Source organism: Physella acuta, unplaced genomic scaffold (genome assembly GCF_028476545.2).
Source record: "Physella acuta isolate Inbredline_101_S28 unplaced genomic scaffold, ASM2847654v3 ptg000017l, whole genome shotgun sequence".
Classification (NCBI taxonomy): Eukaryota; Metazoa; Mollusca; class Gastropoda; family Physidae; genus Physella; species Physella acuta.
Genome location: NW_026731537.1, coordinates 2,030,029 through 2,056,199, shown reverse-complemented (window position 1 = coordinate 2,056,199; position 26,171 = coordinate 2,030,029). Strand labels below are relative to the sequence as shown.

Sequence of the window (26,171 nt, the reverse complement as noted above, 5' to 3'; positions counted from 1 at the left end):
AAATACGTCTTGAAGAGTCTTCGCCCCTATTAGAAACTAGTGGACGTAGAATGTGCCATGAGGAACTGGTAGTGTAAGTTTTTGTTTTTTTGTGTGGTGGTCCCGATCTATCAATAATATGTGTGTTTGTGTGTGTGTGTGGGGAGGGGGGGGGGGGTGGGGGGTGGGGGAGGTAGGAACACCTTTATGGGGTGACGATAACGGTGTAGCGAAGCAAGGCACCAAATCAAGGGCGCATAACCGTTTGGGTGTAAACATTTATTACCTCCCTTCTGCCACTTGACCCCAAGGCGTGTGTTGCTGTGAAACGAGAGAGCAATCACAGGTCAAGTACTCAATATAGATGTCTATCTTGTCTAGATCTGCCCTTTGTTTAACATGAGATGCGTCTCTTGAGTATCTTCTTGATGACAACCTTATGATGGTTATTGTAGGGGGTGGCATGCAATGAGTTGTTGGGGTGATAGGCAGCACAATACCACCCCACCCCCACACTGCCTCACCCTACCTCACTCTACCCTACAAACCCCAGTCTACACCACTCTACCCCACATCAACTCACTCTACTCCACACTATGTCAACCTCAATGTACCCAACCTACCCCTCTCTACCTCACCCACTCTACCCCACACCACCTCACTCTACTCAACCCACCCCAACATTCCCCAGTCTACACCACCCCACCCCACACCACCTCACTCTACCCAACCCACCCCAACATTCCCCAGTCTACACCACCCCACCCCACACCACCTCACTCTACCCAACCCACCCGAACATTCCCCAGTCTACACCACTCTACCCCACACTGCCAAATTCCACCCCAATATACCCAACCTACCCCCACACTACTTCACACTTTTCCACACAACCACTAATCCACCTACACCGCACACCCCACACTAATCTTCCCCACATTTACCCACACTACTCCTGACAACAGCAACATACCCCACCCTACCACTTCCTCCTTTACATAAGATAACCAACAAAGCACAGCTAAAAATGTACTGATCCAGTTGCCGAACAAAATTACCTCCCCTTATATTACTTCTCTTTAAATTACCTCCCCATAACGCATTACAATTTTAATCTATACCAGCAGGTTTAATCCGGACACCCAACCCACAATGCAAGCCATTAGTAGTTTAAGCCTCTAATTAATCCGTCTTCCGCCGCCGCCTATTTTATTATCCTCCTTAATCCTCCGCCTGTAGACGTTTTATTGAATTAAAATGTCCGGCGAGTTTATTAACTTACATTATTTTCTAGTCTCTGCTTTCTTTTCATGTCATCCTTTCTCTCTATCCAATCAAACGATGAAAATAACGACCAACGCCGACATAAAAAGACACCAAAGCATTTCAAGTGCTTCCTCCGTTTTTTTGTCTTCTCAGTGCCCAGAGGCGAAGTTCACAAATCATGAACATTCTGGCTACTGGAGCTGAACACTTTCATGAACACAGAACATCATTTTATTTTTGTGTAATAGGCTAAAATAGTACGCTAGAAAATATGCTAGAATAATGTTAAAATAAAATACTGACACAATCTTTAAAAATATGTTAAATAAAATGTTAAATATTGTAAATTAATACGTATGCTAGAAAATATGCTTAAATAATGTTAAAATAATTTAATAACATTATTTTTAAAAATATGTTAAAATATTATACCGAATTTTTTTCTAAAATGTGTTAAATATAATGTAAAATATTATAAAATAATTCGTCAAAAACCAATTTGCTATAACAATATAGTAATATAATATGCTAAAATAATATGCTAAAATAATATGCTAAAATAGTACTAAATAATGTTAAAATAATATGCCAACATATATATTATAATTTAATTCTTATAAAATAATGAGAGTGTGTGCATCTATATTCTTACTTTTACAAGAAACCACCACCCAACCTAAGCTGTAGCTTACAGCATTAAAAAAGAAACAAAGTATAATTTTGTTGTGATATTTGTCGGACCTGTCACATTGTGATATTTTGTCACAATTCGCGGGTACAGCCAGACACACATCCTTCAGTATGTGATGAATTGCAGAATTCTTACTTTCGGTTGCTAAGACCACGCCCCCTCCCCTTATGTGACGCAGTAGCTAATGTGTTCATTAAAGATTGAAGGGTTTTGCGTTGGTTTATTTTCGGCACCCTACTACGTCACATATGTTTTTTATCCTAGGCGTCAGGAAACCCTTCGACTTCTATTTTTGTAAAGGCCGCAGGAAACCCTACTACGTCACATGTTCTATTTTTATCCAGTGCCCCACGAAACCCCTGTGTCGGCAGCTCTACTGTTTCAGACAGTCTCAGAGCTTCTGTTGATCACGTGACCTTTCAAGGACAGGACAGTCGCATTGCATTACGTAACGCCTGAGGAAGCGCGCCTGTTGCGTGGCGGTTAACAGCTAGGATTCGAACCCATAACTTTAAATTTCAGAGTACACGCACTTAAAAATAAAAATGTTTTCTTCTTATTTTTGTGTGTGTTAATTTTCGCACTCTATCTGAAAAACAAAATCACCTCAAACTTGAACCTTCTGTACCTTAATTTGATTTTTTAATTACAATATAAGCTAACACGAATTCGATGCCTTCACACCTCCCAATCTCCCCCACCCCCCGACCTCCACTGCTAGACCCCTGGACATGAAATAATAATTAACAAATCTTCCTTATTGTCTAATTAACGAGCAGACGACGCTTACCTCTTTCACACCTCCTCCCTCCCCACCTCCGTGGGAGAGGGTGTTCCTCAGGAGAGGGTGTTCCCCAGGAGAGGGTTTTCCGATTTTCCCCCAGAGAGTGACGAACGTGTTAAATCCATTAAGAAATCCAGATCCAATCCAGATCCAATCCAACCAGGTCCCGGATGATAATGCTTTTCGCGTCTGCGTGTTTTTATTTCCCGCAGACGCGAGACATACGTTTCGCGGGTGCGATAATTCTCTCCCCTTTATAATACACCAGAAACATAGAACCGACATTTTCTTTTAATTAACACTTAGAATTTTGGAATCAATTTTTTTTTATTTTAAAAAAAATGTGTTCAGATTTTGAATGTGATGTTTGTTGAAATAATTCGGGTTTAATAATTGAAAGGGGCTGAAGTGTAAACATTGGGTGGCGCGGTTTGGAGTTCGTTTCCATGGCAACAGAATATAGCGTAACGAAGCGTGTGTGTTGTCTACAGTGTGTGCGTGTGTGTGTTGGTGTATCTGTTTGTTGGGCTCGCGAGTAAATAAATTCGTTAATTACCCTCACCGAGGAGGATTAATAAGGGCGAAAATGTGAAAGGAGTCTTCCATTAATGACGTCACAATTCTGGAGTGTGGGGAGGTGGGAGTTGACATCTTTAAAAAAAGGATGTGACGTCACGTATGGACGGCCCAGAAGATGTACACGTTTGTCTATAACATGTTTCTTAGAACGATTTCTGAAACATTGATCGTTCTTTGCATTTTAAAATCAGCAGAGAAAACATAACCATTTCTTCTTCTATTTTAGGTACCTGAGTGATTCAGCACAATTCAGAACGAGGTTGTCCGGATGTCGAGAACATTGTGGATATCTAGTAGCGTAGTGTGGATATCTAGTAGCGTACACGATACCAAGGTCATACCGACATGCCTGTACCGGAAGTGCTTTGAGTGACTTGTGATTCTTGTCTGCATCTTGGAATAGTTTACATACGTGTGGTGGTAGGGAGACCATTCAGGATGGGGTACAGTTGCCACGGGCTGCTCACACAGCAGTCTGCCGTGCTGTTTGTCGCAGCGGTTCTCACGTTGTTGTCTGGGACCGACGCCCAGTCTCTGAAGATCACCCTCGGGCCGCTGAAGGAGGAGCAGAAGACCGGCACGTTCGTGGGCAACATTGCCGGCGAGACGGCAATTGCCAAGCAGGTGTCGCCGGCCGAGTTCAGCACGCTCCGGTTCGAGTTTCTCGACCCCTCCAACCGTGGCACGCACCTCTTCTCCATCAACGGTCGCTCGGGGACGCTCTACACCCAGACGACCATCGACCGGGAGTACATCTGTGACGATATGGTTGAGTGCCAGATCAAGTTTGACGTCACGGTCAACTCTGACGTCACGGACTTCCTGCGTCTGGTGGAGGTGACCATCAACATCATGGACATCAACGACAACACGCCCGCCTTCGAGAAGGAGGAGATCGTCCTTGACATTCCGGAGAACAACCCGGAAGGGCTGACCAAGCCCCTGCCGTCCGCCATTGACCGAGACATGGGCGAGAACTCCGTGCAACATTACACACTGCTGAACCCCACGGAACTGTAAGTAGTGATCTTTCTTTGTGTCATTGATTGCACAACCACTACAATAACATACTTAATGCTTTAAGTAGCCATACTTGATGTTGTAGTTCAATGAATGATATACTCGCTACATCATCAAAGTTAGTAGCTTGTATATCATGGATCTCTGATCCGTGTTTACCGTTATGTTTTTGTTTAGCTCAGTCGTTGTACAATCGTTAGACATGGCTATCTAAATACCCGGACCATCCGTGGATCTGATCAGAGACAGACATAGCAGTGTTGGTCTGTCATACTCAACTGTCATAGCAGTCTTGGTCTGTCATAATTAATTGACTGTAAAAATCTCTGAGTTAGCTAGTCAAATTTAACCCCTCCCTCCCCCTCCCCCACACACTTATAATCCAACAACGACACATTGAAATCACGTTCAATACTATGTCACTCACTTTAAAAACTTCTAGGTAGACTCAATCATTTTCTGCAACAAAAGTACCCAACTACACACATCAGTCGTGATGTGTAGCCTACAAAAACATAATGAGAAAATTGAAAACAGTGAAAACAGTAATTTCTCTCATCAAAATATTCCAGACAATTCAACCATTTAGGCTAATGGACGACATGTCGACATAATTACCGTGACAAAACAAATTGCTCCAGAAAAGGCACCGACCCTCTCAGTATTTTTAACCTGGTTTCAGTGCAACAAAAACGACGACCTTGACCTTCGACCTGTTACCTAGCTCTCTGTATAATCCAAGCCCTGAATAAATGACACATAAACAAACAAAACTCACGTAAAAAATCGCCTGGGGTAACTTCCTTCATACCTTAGATACGTGAGGTTAATCATAGTTCTGTCTATAGCCTTCTCATAGATCTTACAGCACACCCTAGATATAGAACGCTAATCACAGTTTACATCAGGCAGTCGTCTGACTATAGCATACCCTAGAAATGAGAAGCTAATCACAGTTTATATTAGACAGTTCTCTGTCAATAGCTTGCTCATAGATCTCACAAATTTCTACCTCGCTGATTATAAATTAGGTGTAGACACAAATAGCAACATTTGTTTTTCAGTGTATATCATCATGCTATTTATAACTCTAGGCAATATCGACCTTTGACCTACGGCGACTCTAGTCTTTCATCCCGTGAGCGGAGTGGCGTGTAGTGGGATTTCAGAAAAAAAATGGTTTTCCAATTGGCGGTTATTCTCGTTGTGTTGATCTCCATCGAGATGAATCTTCCAGTATTCGCCCTTTGTTTTTCATTATGAGTTACTTCCCTGTCTCAGATTCAGCAGTTCACAGTTTAAAACAACGTTTCGCAACTACATGGGGAAGTCATGTTTTTGTGAATATGGAATTTTGTGAACATGGGATTTTGTAAACATTGGATTTTGTGAATATGGAATTTTTGTAAACATGGAATTTTTGTGAACATGAAATGTTTTCGCAGGCTATAAACCTTTAGCTATGAATCAACTCGATGTTTCAAGCATGTGGTCATTTTTGGAGATTTTCTCCAAATCTCCTGTAATAAATCATTTTGCAGTTTTATAAATCTATTTTGATTTTTGCAGGTTTTCTGTAAACGTCCTGATGACTCAACTCAAAACTTTTATGCAATTGTAATTTATGCAGGTTTTCATTGAACCTCCATCACTCACCACACCTATAAACCTACCCCAAACTTTGCAGGTTTTCATAGAACCTCCATCACTCACCCCATCTATAAACCTACCCTAACTTTGCAGGTTTTCATTGAACCTCCACCTCTGACCCAACCTATAAACATACCCTAACTTTGCAGGTTTTCATTGAACCTCCATCACTCACCCCACCTATAAACCTACCCTAACTTTGCAGGTTTTCATTGAACCTCCGCCTCTGACCCAACCTATAAACCTACCCTAACTTTGCAGGTTTTCATTGAACCTCCATCACTTACCCCACCTATAAACCTACCCTAACTTTGCAGGTTTTCATTGAACCTCCATCACTCACCCCACCTATAAACCTACCCTAACTTTGCAGGTTTTCATTGAACCTCCGCCTCTGACCCAACCTATAAACCTACCCTAACTTTGCAGGTTTTCATTGAACCTCCATCACTCACCACACCTATAAACCTACCCCAAACTTTGCAGGTTTTCATAGAACCTCCATCACTCACCCCATCTATAAACCTACCCTAACTTTGCAGGTTTTCATTGAACCTCCACCTCTGACCCAACCTATAAACATACCCTAACTTTGCAGGTTTTCATTGAACCTCCATCACTCACCCCACCTATAAACCTACCCTAACTTTGCAGGTTTTCATTGAACCTCCGCCTCTGACCCAACCTATAAACCTACCCTAACTTTGCAGGTTTTCATTGAACCTCCATCACTTACCCCACCTATAAACCTACCCTAACTTTGCAGGTTTTCATTGAACCTCCATCACTCACCCCACCTATAAACCTACCCTAACTTTGCAGGTTTTCATTGAACCTCCGCCTCTGACCCAACCTATAAACCTACCCTAACTTTGCAGGTTTTCATTGAACCTCCATCACTTACCCCACCTATAAACCTACCCTAACTTTGCAGGTTTTCATTGAACCTCCATCACTGACCCAACCTATAAACCTACCCTAACTTTGCAGGTTTTCATTGAACCTCCATCACTGACCCAACCTATAAACCTACCCTAACTTTGCAGGTTTTCATTGAACCTCCATCACTGACCCAACCTATAAACCTACCCTAACTTTGCAGGTTTTCATTGAACCTCCATCACTGACCCAACCTATAAACCTACCCTAACTTTGCAGGTTTTCATTGAACCTATAGGTCTGATCCAACCTATAAACCTACTCTATCTTTCAGGTTTTTATTGAACCTCCATCGCTGACCCAACCTATAAATCTACCCTAACTTTGCAGGTTTTAATTAAACCTCCATCGCTGACCCAACCTATAAATCTACCCTAACTTTGCAGGTTTTAATTAAACCTCCATCACTGACCCAACCTATAAACCTACTCTAACGTTGCAGGTTTTCATTGAACCTCCATCACTGACCCAACCTATAAACCTACTCTAACTTTTCAAGGTTTCATTGAACCTCCATCACTGACCCAACCTATAAACCTACCCTAACTTAGCAGGTTTTCATTGAACCTCCATCACTGACCCAACCTATAAACCTACCCTTTGCAGGTTTTCCCTGAACGTAGAGCGCCGGCTCAACTCCAAGTTCCGTGTGTCGCTGGTGGTGAATGGCGTGCTGGACCGTGAGAAGATGGACCGTTACACCCTGTTGGTCGCCGCCACTGACGGGGGACCCCAGCCCATGACAGGTGAGTGACCTGATTCAACATGGCCGCCGTGGCGAAGGTCACGATGACCTCACAGTCGTTACGTCCCACGCAGCTTAGCCTAATGTTATTTAAATTGTTGGCTTTTTGTTTTTTCCAGACCTGTTGGCCATTTAAAAGTTTGATGCTTGACTTAATTAATTCGTGTTTCAATTAATCAAATCGAGCCCACGCTCTCGGGGCGAGTAAGGTGGTATCGTTATTTCGATATACAAACGATACCAGATAAAGTATTGTACATTTAAAACAACAGATGGAACTCAAATCTCTTTTATTAAACACGTGTTTAAACTTTCAGCTATCAAGTTAGGTAAAGGAAAAATACATTTCAGCAATGAAGTCTGTTTCTGGCAGAGCAAGTAGAGTTCATCTCTTCTTAAATATCGATTTTATGCTCAGCACATGACACCAAAGCTAGGTGGACTGTTGGTTATGACATCACAGTTAGGTGGATTGTGGGACATGACATCAGAGATATGTGGATTCTGGGAAATGACATCAGCTAAGGCTCATGTCATACCATAAGAATGGGAGGACTCTAAGACTTATATCGGTACCAATCGCGAGACAAACGGATTATCAACCGCGTGCTTTAGATATCGGCTATGTCATCGTACAGATATAACTTACATACACTAACATACACAATGAACATACTTCACAGAAATGTAGTGAAAATATTGTTCAATACGATTCTGTTTGGAAATTGTTTTGAATATCTCGATCAACAATTCCTTAACGAACCGCTTTTGGCATATCTACTGGGAATGTTGACATCATGGAGCGAATGCTGAGATGAATTCATGTGTGGATAAACTGACATGTATGGGCAGACATTTAAAAAACATAAATGGATTGATTTTTGTTGAATACAAAGCGTGGACATGAATACACTTGTCAAAGGATTTGTTAAGACAACCGTCTTATGTTAGCTGTCGCAAATACGTGAAAGATGTTTTGCTCTTAACCTGAATCTGTTTCCTTCCGATCGTTTCCGATTGGCTGAGTTGTTTTCCAGTCTTGTAGCGTTTCTTTTCTTGACGTGTTTTGTATAACGTTTGTGATACATTTCCTTGTTGCTTGTGACGTCTTGTTGTCGTGTTCCTGCTGCTATTTACAGTCATGTAGACATCTCACATTTAAGTGACCCCATTTGGAAGTCTCACATTAAAGTGACCGCATGTAGACATCTCACATTGAAGTGACCCCATTTAGAAGTCTCACATTGAAGTGACCCCATTTAGAAGTCTCACATTTAAGTGACTCCATTTAGAAGTCTCACATTGAAGTGACCCGATTTAGAAGTCTCACATTGAAGTGACTCCATTTAGAAGTCTCACATTTAAGTGACCCCACGTAGACATTTCACATTGAAGTGACCCCCATGTAGACGTCAAATATTAGTCTAACCCTTTCAAAAAAAAGTCACGCATTTATCAGTCTGAATGATGACAACACATAAGTCATTGACCCCCACCATGATGACGTCACGTATGTCTATGACCCCCCATGATTACATCACACATGTCTCTGCCCCCCCCCCCCCCCATTATTAAATGACCCATGTCCTTGGCCCCCAGGTACCCTGACCGTCCACATCAACGTGACCGACGTCAACGACAACACGCCCGTCTTCACCCAACAAGACTACTCCTACAGCGTCGTGGAGACCGCCGGCGTCGGCGACGTCGTGGGGAAGGTCACGGCCACCGATAAGGATTATGGGAAAAACAGCGAAATAAGGTACGTACTCACGAGCTGCCTGTTTGACGTACTCACATGGTAGGTGCTAACACACGTCTCTCACGTGATAGGTGCTAAAACACGTCTCTCACGTGTACGGTGCTAACACACGTCTCTCACGTGTACGGTGCTAACACACGTCTCTCACGTGTACGGTGCTAACACACGTCTCTCACGTGTAAGGTGAGCAGGCCTTGGCTGTTCGAACCAGTTGTCTGTCAACTACACGTCTAAAAAAAAATAGAAAGAAAAAAAACACAACCATAGAAATAGCACCATTAAAAACATGTCTGCTGCCATATTTGTTATCAATGTTTTGGCCACTAATGAACCCGGCGTCCATTAACCAATTTTGAACACATCATCACCGGACGAGAACACAAACAAACAAATGGAAACGGTTACAGCCGTTGGTGGGAACAGGTGTAAATATTTGCTCACACTTTTTAAAACCGTTTCCAGGTACACGATGATATTGGCCGCACGCGACTCACGCGCGCGTGAACTGTTCACCATCGACCCATTCACAGGTGAAATCACCATCAAGTCACCACTACAGGTAAGGTATTATGTCATCAGTTTTAGAGCAAGATTAGTTTGGTTCGTTTTGCCGTCAGTGAATAGAAAAAAAATCTGACAATTTTTTATAAATCGATAGTTCGATCGCTAAATGCTAATCTTCTTATCTGCTTTGTAGTCGTGTGCTTATCTGCTCCTATTCTAGTGCTAATCTGGTGTTAGTCTGGTGCTAGTCTGGTGTTAATTTGTCCTAATCTGGTCTTAATCTGGTGTTAATCTGGCGTTAATCTGGCGTTAATATGGTCCTAATCTAATCTGGTCCTAATCTAATATAAACTTGGTATTAATCTTGCGTTAATCTGATATTAATCTGGCGTTACTGTGGTCCTAGTCTGGTGTTAATCTGTCCTAATCTTTCATTAATCTGATGTTAATCTGGCGTTAATCTAATATTAATCTGGCGTTAATCTGGCGTTAATCTGGCGTTAACCTAGTGTTAATCTATCGTTAATATGTCCTAATGTAGTGTTAATATTTCATTAATCTTTCCTTAATCTGGCGTTAATCTGTCCTAATCTGATGTTGCCAGTATGACGCGGGTAAGACATTCGAGGCCGTGGTGGAGGCCCGGGACAGGGGCGACAACCCCCGGATAGCTGAGGCCAAGCTGACCTTGACCATCGTGAACGTGGGCAACAACGCCCCCCGCCTGGAGATCAAGCTACAGAAGACGCTGGACGAGGAGACGGTCATCATCTCGGAGGGCGCCAAGAACAGCACCTTCGTCGGCAAGTTGACCGTGAGTGGCGCCCGGCAGACCGGTAGTCCGGCAGTCCGGCTTCTTAACGTTTAGCTTCTGGCAAACATACAATAACTTTTATAATTAGACACGCTTTAACACAATAAGTAAACACAAACTTACACAAACACACAGCAGTACACAAAAATACACACATATACAAGAGCATACGTTTACATAATATTCTCACAAACGTACATATAAACATTCGCTCAAGCAAAAAAACACACCATGAGTATCACTCACCGCGTTGTGTAGCCTACTTGTTCGTTTTCCACTTCACTTTTTTATCATACATTAAAAACACTTGTCACTTGGAAATCAATTTGAGATATTTCATACACGTACAATACCGATTTGTTGAATAGCCTTCACAAATATTTGTTTGATACACATTTAATTTCTAGCAGCGTCAAGCCAGTGTTATAAGTGTTTCAGCCATTTTAGTATTTGTTTTATACCTGATCGATTAATGCCTTTTAAAAAAAACTGCATAATACCCGATCAATATCAGCTGTTTTGTTTGAATGTCAAGGCCACGGACAACGACCCTGGCGCCAGTGGTGAGGTCGTCTGTAGGTCAGCTCACCCCTGCTTCAAGACGGAGAATTTCGGCGACTACTACGCTATCATCATGAATGGCTCCCTCGACCGCGAGCAGGCGGACAAAATTGACGTCAAGCTCGTCTGCAACGACAAGGGGTCGCCGCCCAAGACGTCATCCATCACGTTCAAGGTCGTCATCTCAGACATCAACGACAACCCGCCGTCCTTCAGCCAGACGACATACGTCGTCAACATCACGGAGGAGAACGTCATCGGCAAGCAGATTTTAAAGGTAAGACTTTTGGCAGGCAGACTTTACAGGTAAGACTTTTGGTAAGATTTTAAAGGTAAGACTTTTGGTAAGACTTTTGGTAAGACTTTTGGTTAGACTTTTGTTGGCAGGCAGATTTTAAAAGTTTAGACTTTTGGTAAGACTTTTGGTAAGACTTTTGTTGGCAGGCAGATTTTAAAGGTAAGACTTTTGGCAGGCAGATTTTAAAGGTAAGACTTTTGGCGGGCAGACTTTAAAGGTAAGACTTTTGGCAGGCAGATTTATACGTAAGACTTTTGTTGACAGATTTTAAAGGTAAGACTTTTGACAGGCAGGATTGTGTTGTTCACGAGCTAAGTTCAGTGACACCCGGGCTAGGGGGGGGGGGGGGGGGGGGGCGATGTAGAAATACCACACCACGAGCTCCAGAATGTGGACAAAAGTAATATCTCAAACATCACCGGATCGAAACTCAACAAACAGACTCATACGAGTGCAGATAGTTAACAATGAAAAACATTCTTTACTTGAAACAATTGCATAGATAATGTGAAACTAATTGAGCAGGCTCCAAGATGTGGTTGTAGTTGCGTGACTCGACTCTATTGGCGTTCTGGTCATTTTCGTGTCATTACCTGTCGACAGAACAGCCTCGAGATCTGATGAATAATTTCCTTTAGAAACCCACTGGAGTCACGTCCTTTTATCAATTTTTAAAACCACTGTATTACAGATATTTCTTAGTGCGTGTATCAGCCTGTATCACGTCCTTTATCAATTTTGAAACCACTGTATTGCAGATATTTCTTAGTGCGTGTATCTCACGTCCATTATCAATTTTAAAACCACTGTATTACAGATATTTCTTAGTGCGTGTATCAGCCTGTATCACGTCCTTTATCAATTTTAAACCCACTGTATTGTAGATATTTCTTAGTGCGTGTATCTCACGTCCATTATCAATTTTAAAACCACTGTATTGCAGATATTTCTTAGTGCGTGTTTCAACTTGTTTCGTTTTGTTAAAATTCTGCTCCATGTTTTAACTTTCTCAGCTGACGGCTGACGACCCGGATGCTGGCATCAACAAAGTCTTCACGTACTCCCTCTTCCCCAAGGAGAACACCGTCTTCTCCATCGACAGGGAGAGCGGGATCCTCAAGGCCAGGACCACGTTTGACCACGAGGTGGAGAAGCGGCTCAACGTCATCGTCATAGCTACAGACGAGGGTCAGCCAGCGCTGGTCAGCACGGCAACGGTGGTGGTCAATATATTGGTGAGTAGACCGTTTAGTGGGGGGGGGGGGGAGGGTCAACATACTGGTGAGTACACCGTTTAGTTGGGAGGGGGGTGGTCAATATACTGATGAGTACAACTTTATGTTGGGGGGGGGTCAACATACTGCATACTGGTGAGTACTAGGTTAAGTTATGGGTGGTGGTGGTCAACATATATTAAGTTGGGGGAGGTTAACATACTAGTCAGTGGAGGTATAAGTTGGGGTCAATATATTTGTTAGTACAACGTGTAATGGGGGTCAACAATTTCATGAGTAGACAGTTAAGTACGGGTCAGCATATTGGTGAGTATAACATTTAATTGTGGTCAACATATTGGTCAGTATAACATTGTGTTGTGGTCAACATATTTGAGAGTAGAGCGTTAAGTTGTTGTTAAATATATTGATGAGTAGAGATTTTAGTTGCGGTCGTCATATGCGTTAGTAGAGGTTTTAGTTTTGGTCAGTTTTCGTATCATAAGTAATTTTCATAAGCAGCATTCATTTAAAGATTTCTTGTCCATATTCTGTGGATGTTAATATTTATCTTCTACTAATGTTAAAGTTTTCCTGAGTCATCTAATGAATATTGAATAGATAATTAGTATCCGACACAATAAAGTCAATATCTGGAAGAAGGAAATCTCCACTGAATTAATTCTGAATGTATCAAGGCTGAAAGTACAGGGTTAACATGAGGGGTGGCTAATGACATCACCAGACATGAAAGTACAGGGTAAACATTAGGGGCAGCTAATGAAATCTCCAGACATGCGCTTGACGTATCATCGGTCAAGCACAACTGACCTGTTTTCTTGTAATGGTTAAACCGGTTTTTTTTTATGATTCATCCAACGCCTTCGGAATTCTGTTTTTTATTTAAAAAATATACACCATTTAAAATTTAAAATTGCGTAAAAGCGAATCGCCTACAGATCAGTCGATAGGCATTGGCTGATTAGTTCTGAGTTATGAATATTTTAAGAATGTAACTTGCATTTAAATTTTACAGAAAAAATGTTGTTGAATAATATAGATACGTGTTATAGATTGACTATGAAGTTATTATACCCTAAGGATAATTGTGTTCTTGATTGGGTTAAAGTTTGGTGACGACTGTTTTATACCCTGAAATGATTGTGATATAGGCCCTACCTGTTTATGATTATATTTTACCTGCCTATGATTACGTTATACCTGATAATGATTGTGTTACATCTGTTTAAGTTTATATTTGACCTGCTAATGACTATATTCGACCTACTAATCATTATATTTGACCTGCTAATGACTATGTGTTCTTTGACCAACAGGACATCAACGACAACTACCCCGAGATCACCACACGCGAGCTGCGAGTGCCCGAGGGGGGCGGGACGATGAAGCGGATCGGCAAGCTGGACGGCTCAGACAAGGACTCTGGTCTCAACTCCAAGCTGGTCTTCTCCATGCCGCCCACCGATGACGTCAGCGGCCAGACTTTCCGTGTGGACCCTGACGGCACCGTCTTCGCCATTCCGGAACTGGACCGTGAGAAACGGGACCGGTACACCCTGCACCTCGAGGTCAGGGACCGGGGGGTGGAGCCCAAGAAAAAGTCTGGAATCGTCACTGTCATCGTAGAGGACGTCAACGACCACGCCCCCGTGTTCCACTTCCCCACCCAGAAAAACCAGACCGTCTCGTTTTTGTGGTCACTCCCGCCGAATCGCGAGATCACGCGGGTTAACGCGACGGACGAGGATCTCGGCGAGAACCGGACCATCTCCTACTTCATCTACTCCGGCAACAAGGGCGACCTGTTCGCCATAGAGGAGCAGTCCGGCATCCTGTACCTCCAGCGGCGGGTCAAGTCGTCGGACGACCACGTCCACAGGCTGATGGTGGCGGCACACGACCGGGGGGTGGAGCACAGGGAGAGTCAGGCCTACCTAGAGGTCATCATCGACTTGACCAACGCCACCTTCGCCGCGCTAAACGACAAGGCCGTGGAGGATAAGTACATCCTTATTGCCGGCATCGTCGCGGGCGCCACTCTGCTGTTCTCTATCGTCATTCTCGTCATCATTTTCATCATCCGCCGGGGTAACAACCGCCGCCCGTCCCCTCCCCCGGAGAAACACCCCGACTGGCAGGTGGTGAAGACGGGGATCCAGGAGGAGGGAGGGAAGGGGGAGGTGGAGAAGGTGATCGCCTGGAGGGGTTCGGACATTGACATGGACATGAAGGAGGAGGAGGAGAGGGGGCTAGGGGGGAGCTACACGCCAGACACGCAACCGGATGTTACTAAAACCGGAAATGACGGGACTTTTAAAAAACAATTGGCCAGCGGTGGCTCCCCCTGGCATGATGATGGGATCCTGCACGGGCAGACGATTGGGATCGGGCTCGACCCCTACAGGAAGCAGGATTTTTACACCTTCTGTAAGGTAAGTAGCGCCATTGTTACTGCAGCTTTACACGGTAGTTACTCATTCATTTCATAGCATTGCTTTTATTACAATACAACTCCCACACAATCACCACACAATCATGACACAATCATCACGCAATCGTGTCCAAATCTTCCTATGCCAATATAGCTCTATTTATACGGTGTAAGCCCCCCCCCCCACGACAGTTGAATGAGATACACAAAAAGATGATATGTAAGACCAGGTACCCCTGCGTTAGATCTACTAGCAGTCAACTCGACTTGTTTAGAAACACATTAAAACAGAAATCCTATGATCTCCTATAACACTGCTAAGCAAATCGTTCAACCAGAATTCAATTTCAAAAAGAGAATATATCTTGTGGGCTTTGATCTGTTAATCATGTAGATTTCACATCCAGCATGTTACTAGTTACCTGCCCTTGAATAAACTCGCGGTACATTAGTTTTACATTGGCCAGCAAAGTAGGTTAGTTTCCCCATCAACATCATCCTAACCATTATCGTACTCATTATCCTACAATGGTAGGTGATCGTACTTTCAACACACTTTGGTCTTTAACAAATAGTTTCTCCCTGAAACTATTTCCCTGATTTCTACCTGAAACTATTTCCCTGATTTCTCCACTGGTATCAGCGTGTCGACGCTCTCTATTGAGCCTGATCTGTGCTTCTCACATACGAATTTTCTCAAAACTTTTTATAGTCTCCACCGTTTTCCATTCACTACCCCAGTCTTCCATCCTAGCGCTACTCATCGAAATATACAAGCACCAAAAGTCCCCAATACGATAAACTCAAAGGTGGGGGTTGGGGGGGGGGATGGCCGTTTGCACCAGCAGTTTGATATAACGGCGGTTCCTGCTTTCGTCTGTTGTAAAGTTGGAAATGAACAGAAATTGATATGCCTGAAACATGTTGTGTCGAAACGTCTCATTAATGACGTTCATAATTAAGCAAATGACACTAATTAGAAGCGCTCTTCAAAACTCGCTGTACATGATTTGACATACGTAAACAAAGGGCAAGAGTTGTAATTGTATGTGATTATGTGGTTGGTGTGCGTGGTCCGTTATGTTATTAATAGATGCAACAACCACATGTTTGTTGTCTTAGAAAGAACAAGAACTATAACGTAGGGTTTAATTCCTGGGTTGTTGATACAATGTAAAAATAATGCGTTCTTAGCTTGAGCTAATATTATACAAACATATGACCCACCTACACGCCTTTACCTCAGTCCACACATCTCCACACACCTTTACATACATCTTAACAACCCACAACTTTATACACACCTTTACACCCCAACCACCCCCCCACCCCCCCTCACTACACCCTTAGGAAAACACAAAAAACGCCTATGTAGGACCCACTAACACACACCCAGAATATGAGCCCCCCCTACCCCCACACACACCCAGAATATGTCATCCCCCGCTACCCCCCCCCCCCCCCGCACCCACGTCAGCCCCCTACCCCACCACACCTAGAATATTAGTCAGCCCCTCCCCCCACCACCCACACCCAACATACTGTACTACCTCCCCAACCCCAGCAATCCCCTAGGATCAAACGTGTGTAGATTTAAAACTACTTATTTCATCTCACAGCACTAACTGACGGTTCGAATTCTTCTAGGTCCAGCAAAACAATTTAATCATTTAACATTAGCAGTGGGGGAGGGGGAGGGACGGTTTAAGAGAGTAACACATCGTTCAGCGATTGGCTGAAAGTTTTTGTAAATATCTTTGTTTACATTTCAAGACAGCTGTAAACAGGATAGTAGACACGAATTGAGAGAAACGAACAAGACAATATACAGGATGGATTAACCATTAAACGTTTTAAATACAAGCAGTAGCCCGTAGTTTGGGAGCGTCGTCTAATTTCTTCATGCTGACCAGTCTTATAGCTAACATCTTTAAGTCTCTGTAGGATTCTTCTCTAGAACGTAATCCATCTTATGTGGAATGTCCTGGTTAATCTGACGGTTAGGGTAAGCCACTGGGAATACCAATAGATCTTGCTTTAGATAGGTTTTCAATTGTCCATTTGAATAAAAGGTCGAAAATTGATAGTGGGATACGGGATAGATCTAGACATTAGTGTACTGAGGTCAGTGACCTTTTCATGTCACGTGGTCACGATTCAGGTACGACTCAGCATCGTGGCAAGTTCCATGTTCTAAAATCAGATGGAACTAGTACCTCAGTGTTTGAAAACGAAGATACAAAATACTTTAATTCTTGTGTGTAATGTAGTAATTTGTAGTACAGGAGTTGTCGTTCTTGTGGCACTAGTCCCCTGAGATATTTCCCCTGATATTGAATGTTCATAAACTCAAAACGTAGTCGGGACACAACTCCAACTATTGACATCACTAATGTTTAGACTTGATGATTCCTTCCCGTCATACACCTCTTTACATTCTACATCCTGCTAGACACCTACATGTATACTTCATTTTGTGGCTTCAAATTTTTTTTCCGCAGTTTTAAAAAACAAAATCTCATTTTTATGAAGCTTCTCCAATATCCATAAAATTAGGCCACGCAAGACATTTTCATTTTGAAATTCTTTACTTCTACGTCATCGTGAACTTTGAACTCTGGTGTATGAAGAAACCTGCCAAAAACGTGTCCGACATTTATTTCAAAACGTGGAACTCTCCAGATAAAAAAAAAACGACATTTAACACCAACCAATCCAAGCCGGGAGACAAGACACGGAAGTTCGACCTAAGACTTTTAAATGAGCATTTATCGTTACCAATGACGGTATCCGGGTCGTACTTTTTCTTCCTCCCCCCTCCCACACATTTTCCCAGCAGCCATTGCTACAAACACCAGCAAACACCAAACACCACCAAACACCACCAAACACCACCCAACACCATTGGATCTCCGGGGATACCTTAAAAAACTACTTTCACGGAGGAGTAGCTTTTGCAATGCCGGCGTCGTTCGATGTGTCTGAGACAAATGAAGGCAACAGGACCGCCAAATTAAACGTGGGCCTTCGCGCGGCCGTCATATTTCCAGCCCGCAGTCGAGTAATTGTAAACTCCTGTTAGATTCCTGGCTTCCAGATCGTCTTCCCCAGCTGGGGCGCGGGTGGTGGGGGGGGGGGGGCGACAGTCATTACCGACCAGAAGGGACTTTACCCGGGATATCATTCGCATGCAAATGAGGGGCAATTATGCAAATGTTGCTAATACCCCAGACATTTTTTTAGTTTTTCGTGTGAGCTTATGACCAGGATACAAGCTGTTGACTGGGATGTCGCTGATGTATGCGCTGGTGCTTTGACTAAATAGCCGTGGAGCGATGTCGACTGTAAGAGTTGGTGCTTTGACTAAATAGCTACGGGGCGATGTTGACTGCAAGACTTGGTGCTTTGACTGTTTGATCGTGATGACTGATGATATGGCCGTGATGACTTTGACTTATGGCCGTGATGACTTTGACTTATGGCCGTGATGACTTTGACTTATGGCCGTGATGACTTTGACTTATGGCCGTGATGACTGACTTATAGTTGTGATGAATTTGACTTATGGCCGTGATGACTTTGACTTATGGCCGTGATGACTTTGACTTATGGCCGTGATGACTTTGACTTATGGCCGTGATGACTTTGACTTATGGCCGTGATGACTTTGACTTATGGCCGTGATGACTGACTTATAGTTGTGATGAATTTGACTTATGGTTGTGATTACTTTGACTGTATGACCGTAATAACTTTGACTGTATGGCCGTTATGACTTGACTACATGGCTTTGTACTGTCTATATTGTCAGGAATGTATGACCCCAGTACCACACCATCACGACCCTAGTACCACACCATCACGACCCTAGTACCACACCATCACGACCCCAGTACCACACCATCACGACCCCAGTACCACACCATCACGACCCCAGTACCACACCATCACGACCCCAGTACCACACCATCATGACCCCAGTACCACACCATCACGACCCCAGTACCACACCATCACGACCCTAGTACCACAACATCACGACCCCAGTACCACAACATCACGACCCCAGTACCACACCATCACGACCCCAGTACCACACCATCACGACCCCAGTACCACAACATCACACACGAGAGTAGCCGGGTGCCGGCCTATACACATCAGCGATGTTCTCTAAAACAAGAGACACGCCCACCATATGTTCCCGAGGTGGTTGTCATGGGGGTAGGGCGTCAAGGGAGAGCATCAACATTGGCTTGCCGTTCTTGATATTCATGAGAAAAAGTGTTGTAGCTTCATATTCTCGTGGGAAGGACACAGCGTTTTGTACCGTTGTGTTTTTGTGTTTGTACCGTTGTGTTCTGGTGTTCAATGAACACATAATCGTTTCCATATCCACAACATTTAGATGTCCTACAATAAACACTAACAATAATACAAAACAAAAACTTACCCCCAAAACTCATTTTATTCATAGCTCTGGTGACGTCAGTTGGAGGCATTAGTTCTTAGAACTCTCTAGTTGTTTAAGCCACTACAGTCAATACAAATTGAGTTCATTATTCCGTGTTCGAAATAATAAAAAAAAATATTTTTGAAAGGAAACTACTCAAAAAATCAACATAGCATCCCATTCATCAATATACCCACATCAACATACTATCCCAACAATCAACATACCATCCAACCCATCCAACCCATCCAAACCATCCAACCCATCAACACTTCACCCCATCCATCGTAGTGCCACCCCATCAACACACCAACCCACCTATCATTATACCATTCCGCCCATCAACATACCAACCCACCTAACCATCCTACACATCCACCTACAACATCTTCACGTTCATGTCGTGTATGGCTGAAATAAAAAAAAATATCTATTCGAAAGCTCTTGTTCCATCGAATGCATGTTTCGAATATTGCTGTAGTTATGACGTAAAAAAACACCTAAAAATTCAGTAACTAATTATCTGAATACTTTCGAAAAGAAACAATCCCGCGAGTTTTGTTATCGATTTTTCAAAATGTCAATACCATGAGAGAAACTGGTTAGTGACGACAGCACTACATCGCCCTTCAATAGATAAACGATATTTAACGGTTAATGAAATGTTTTATTTTAAAATCAACAACTCTTAAAAAACGATATTTGGACAATAAAAATGAAAAAGTCTTTGAAAACAGCAACATTGAAAGGAAATCGTGATCTAGCTGGAAGCTTTTGACGAGGGTAATCGTGTGGTCGATAGCTGGAGACTTGGGCAAGGTCAGTGAAGACTTTGAGATTGGATTCATTACCATCTCAGTCGCTTAACCATAATTTATCTTAATGCTACTTTCGACAATTAGTGATTTGGCAACCCATGGCAACCCAATTAAAAGCTCATTATTGTACCTACAGGGGTTGTTGAGAAGACGGCAGTGATGCACATTTTGTGGTGCACATTTTTTTGATGCATATTTAGTGTGCAAAAATTGCCGCAGTTTCTCCCGCTCCAAAACATCGAGGGCTTTGTCGCAGCGACCTAATCGTCGCGTCATTACCGAATCACACAAGATTGGTCGCGTGAGGGTTCTTGGCTCAGGATGCCATGGAAGGTTCCAGAACACGTTTACAGAAATCTCATTTTTGACCTAAGACACGCCCTCTTCCATTATCTGTACAAGTGGGTTAAACGTACAATCAATATGCCCTATTACCGTATGACAGACTCACACACAGACGCACACACAGACAGACACACACACAGACAGACACACACACACACAGACACACACACACACAGACACACACACACAGACACACACACACAGACACACAGACACATATATATGTATATATATGTATATATATATATATATATATATATATATATATATATATATATATATATATATATATGATATGTATATATATATGTATATATATATTGTAAGCAATGAACGTACCATTGAAAGGATTCTGAGCTCCTTATGATGAAACTTTGATTCCCTTGTCGAAAAAACATCTCACAGATTTATTTGTCGAGATATTAATTTCTGGAATGTGCTGGAATGTTCCATTAAATGTGGAGGGAAAAGATGAATGTAGCTGATGTATGTGGCTCTGGCGTGCAGTGATGTCAACGACTACATTAGTCACGTCACTCAATTGTTGCAACTCACACAACGACTGTCAACACATAGTATCGTCACTCGATTATCGCGATTTATCGGACTCCATTCGAACGGCCTCTGTTGTCAGAAAACCTGCTCTACACATTTCACGTCACATTTAAACTTACATTTTTATAACATATATGATGTCACTTTGATGTCACACTAAATATCAAATTTAGTGTCACAGTTGTTGTCACAGGTGTGTGATATTACATTCGATGTGACATTTAGAGTCACAATTGATGCTACACCTTGTAGCCTGACCAGCAGTATGACACACTGTCACAGCAAATCTTTAGTCACCCCCATGTGTTGATACCCCCCTCCCCTGCCCATTTGTTGATACACCCCCCCCCAATCGCATCACAAAATCTGCCTGCACCAGCATCAGACACCAAGATCACATTATTGGCCCCTCCACTGGTGTGGTTTCCCATTCTTCTGCCCGTGATTCCCTCTAATTCGATTTGCCGCCGATACGGTGCCACCCCGTTCTGTTTGTATTTCCTCAGGAAACGGTTAGTGATCCAGGAACTGGAACACACTTCATTAGGTTTTGGGTTGAAAATGTGAGAACAAGCAGGGTTGACAACCCCCCCCCCCCTCCACCTCCAACCCTCTCTTTAATGTTTCAAACAATCTGTCATTCAACATGTAAAAACGAAAAATCTTAAAATGGATTAAATTTCCATTTTTTGTGTCTTTTCCTTACGTTTAGAAAGAAAGACGGACCTTAAAAATCTGGCCAAACGTTCTGTTTATCATGCCGAGTGATGACGTCAGAGAAAGTGCAATGGGATCCCTGATGTCCGCCATCTTGGCGTCTAGAACGTCACCGTGATTTCTCTCCCCTACCCCAGCGACAGTGGCAGGACGAAACAACGCGAGATTTGGTTTAATGGCGTTATTACAGCGAGATATGGCGGGCTCTAAGATACCAGTGACAACCCGTCATTAAAGTGAACTCTCAAAACTTGATGTATTTAGAAACAACAGTATTTTTAGGGCCTTTGGGGGGGGGGGGGGGGGGGAGAGAGAAGGGAGAGTATAGTTTTTAAGGAGGCCGGGTCGACGTAACAAAGATTTATGACATAGGATGTTGTTTTTTAGGGTTTCGTCATCAAACATTAGCCTTGGATTCAGTGAGTGACCGGTCCTGTCTTATGTATATCTTGATGATCATTGAGTCTGAATTTAAAAGTTAGTTCATACACATGCACGAGCTTGCGTCAAAAAATATTACAACGTCTTGAGAAAGAAAAATATTTTGTCGCGAGATTAACGATCTACTAATCCAGGATTATAAAATCCTAATGAGACAGATTCTGCCTCACCTGCCCGTGCTAATCACCTTGTAAGATGACCTGAAACTTGACCTCCAGTCACGTGATTTCTTGCTGCTTAGTATTCAGACAAAGGTCACAGCACGCATGCGCGGATTAAGATATGCGCATAATTCCTGTAACGTGCCGGAAGATTAAAAAGAACCGGAAGTCCTGATTTTCCCTAATTCTTTTCCCTTTCTCTCCCTAGATTTTTACATTCAATCGTTGGGGTTAAAGAATAGAACGTGCTAGCAGAGAGTTATAAAGGTGCCACCGTGTTCTAGATTGTTCTTTACAAAGTTACGCTGCGGATAAGAATGTGGATATTGCAGAGGAAGTAGAGTGGCAAGATTTATTTGGAGTTCTTGATACATAACACGTCAAACATAACATAAACATTTAGTATGCAGTACCTCATACAGAACAACAAACTGTTCATCATCCGCTATCCCATAGTTCATCATCCGCTATCCCATAGTTCATCATCCGCTATCCCATAGTTCATCATCCGCTATCCCATAGTTCATCATCCGCTATCCCATTGTTCATCATCCGCTATCCCATAGCTCATCATCCGCTATCCCATAGCTCATCATCCGCTATCCCATAGTTCATCATGCTAATTATTCTTGTGTTGTTGCTTTAGGTCAGCAATACATAGATTACGTCATGTACCTCCTCCCGTCCCTAGTCCCACCAGTTCCTTCCGTTGTTCCCTAGTCCATTCGGTTTCCTCCGTTGTTCCCTAGTCCCATCAGTTCCCTAGTCTCACCAGTTCCCTTGTCTCTCCAGTTCCCTCCGTTGTTCCCTAGTCCCACCAGTTCCCTCCGTTGTTCCCTAGTCCCACCAGTTCCCTCCGTTGTTCCCTAGTCCCACCAGTTCCCTCCGTTGTTCCCTAGTCCCGCCAGTTCCCTCCGTTGTTCCCTAGTCCCACCAGTTCCCTCCATTGTTGCCTAGATCCATCAGTTCCCTCCGTTGTTCCCTGGTCCCATTAGGTTTCCCCTGTTATTCCCCGTCCCCAAACTAACACAAATAAGATCTAGCACTCTTGTTTGACACTTGACTGCTTTTGTATTGCCTCCCTTCATCGTTCCCCTCCCCACCCCACTCCCCACCCCTCTCCCCACCCCTCACCACTGTCACTACACTCCAGCCATTTTGTTTTCCCCCAAACAAAAAAAAAATCCTGGCCAATTTTTGGCCACTTATGCCCCCACCAGGGGCGCCCCTCCCCCTGCTAATAAATGCCGCGCGTGCACGAGGGTGACGTGCATTAATTGAGACCGACACGAACTAGGGGGGGGGGAGTGGTCGAGGTGACCAAGGGTCAGTCGGGCTCGGAGTATCCTCCAGCAGAAGTAGAAAAGAGTCACGTGATGCAGGTCCTGACATTTGGAGTCAGCACGCAGAGACAGGAAACAGATTTAGTGCATCTAACGTGAGCAGTTGTTTGGTGTATTGAGGCACGTGACAGTGTGAGCAGTTGTTTGGTGTAGTGAAATAGTTGAAATGAACAAAGTACATGAAATGTTAAGGACAACGAACCAAATTTTCCGGGGGTGGGGGGGGGGGGGGTAGACTTTCTTTGTGGGGGGGGGGGGGGGGGCAAGATAATTGAAATCTATTGATGTCTAATCTTACAGGCCAAACATGCTTTTTCTTTAATAAAACTTTTTTGGTAGTGTTACTGGGATATTTGGTGGTCTGTTATTTGAGTCAGACTTTTTTGGCTTACACAATTTCTAAAAAGTTTGTACCTGGCCAGCTTCTCGTACAGATTCTACCAAATGCCTTGAGTTTTGACTGGCTTATGAAAATGTCAGGATTCGTGGGCTAATAGCCTCACGTGCCCTACTACCACGGTTTATCCCCCAACCCCCTCCCCCCCCCCCCCCACTACCACTGTTTATCCCCCCCCCCCGGCCGGTAGAATGGGATCCTGGGAATGAATCTGTCTGTAGCACCAACATGGCAGCATGCGTCAAGATGGGCTGGAGAAGTTTTAATCACAAAATTAGCGCCCCCTATTGTTAAGTGGTCCACGCGGGGCCCACACAGCCCGCAAGTGGCGACAGGGGACCCGTGGGTTGATTGTTGACCCAGGAGCCTGGTCACGTGACGGGATGGCAGCTTCCTCCACACTTGTCCGGTGTCCCACGGCCTGAGTGCTAATCATGGGCGGGGGGGGGGGGCATTAGGACCACGTCCGCTCACACTTTTTAGTCACTCTATTTTAGAACAAATTTAGTCACCAATTTATGTCAAAATTGTAGTCACTCGTTTCTGTAATAAAAGTAGTCACTCATAATTTTTTTTACAATTCTAGTCACCAATTTTCGTCACAATTTCGGGCTACTTAGTCAAAAATTTAGACCACCATTTTTTTATCATCATTTTAGTAACCATTTTAAGTGACAGCCTCTATCACTATCTATATTTTGAAATCACGAAACGAGACAGACGCAGGGTGTTTGTCAGCACCATCAGACCAAGTGTGTGTGGGCAGCTAGCACCATCAGAGGTCTCTAACACCAGCCACATCACCGCTACCTTAACCCAAACACTAACCACATCACCGCTACCTTAACCCAAACACCAGTCACATCACCGCTACCTTAACCCAAACACTAACCACATCACCGCTACCTTAACCCAAACACCAGTCACATCACCGCTACCTTAACCCAAACACCAGTCACATCACCGCTACCTTAACCCAAACACCAACCACATCACCGCTACCTTAACCCAAACACCAGTCACATCACCGCTACCTTAACCCAAACACTAACCACATCACCGCTACCTTAACCCAAACACTAACCACATCACCGCTACCTTAACCCAAACACCAACCACATCACCGCTACCTTAACCCAAACACCAACCACATCACCGCTACCTTAACCCAAACACTAACCACATCACCGCTACCTTAACCCAAACACTAACCACATCACCGCTACCTTAACCCAAACACCAACCACATCACCGCTACCTTAACCCAAACACCAACCACATCACCGCTACCTTAACCCAAACACTAACCACATCACCGCTACCTTAACCCAAACACTAACCACATCACCGCTACCTTAACCCAAACACCAACCACATCACCGCTACCTTAACCCAAACACCAACCACATCAGCGCTACCTTAACCCAAACACTAACCACATCACCGCTACCTTAACCCAAACACCAACCACATCACCGCTACCTTAACCCAAACACCATCCACATCACCGCTACCTTAACTTAAACACCAACCCAAAAGCTGCGATCATACTCACCTTTCAGAAAACCAACGGCTATCATGTGACTGCGACTTGCCAAATGTCGCGCTTCTAACGGGCAAGACATCGCCAATTTTAATTCGCTAATTAATAATTTTAAATGTAAAACATCGCATGTGCCATCA

General features: G+C 43.5%; 1 protein-coding gene across 1 annotated transcript in view; it reads left to right on the top strand.

Moving 5' to 3' along the window:
- Positions 1-3,560: 3,560 nt before the first annotated feature.
- LOC131937245 (protocadherin gamma-A10) overlaps positions 3,561-26,171 on the top strand; it is a 68,000-nt gene continuing 45,389 nt past the window's right edge. The window contains exons 1-8 of the mRNA XM_059294520.1: positions 3,561-4,315; positions 7,515-7,654; positions 9,253-9,415; positions 9,878-9,974; positions 10,524-10,733; positions 11,269-11,571; positions 12,606-12,827; positions 14,144-15,259. Coding sequence (XP_059150503.1) covers positions 3,738-4,315; positions 7,515-7,654; positions 9,253-9,415; positions 9,878-9,974; positions 10,524-10,733; positions 11,269-11,571; positions 12,606-12,827; positions 14,144-15,259 — 2,829 coding nt within the window. The 5' untranslated portion in view covers positions 3,561-3,737. The remainder of the gene's footprint in view (positions 4,316-7,514; positions 7,655-9,252; positions 9,416-9,877; positions 9,975-10,523; positions 10,734-11,268; positions 11,572-12,605; positions 12,828-14,143; positions 15,260-26,171) is intronic.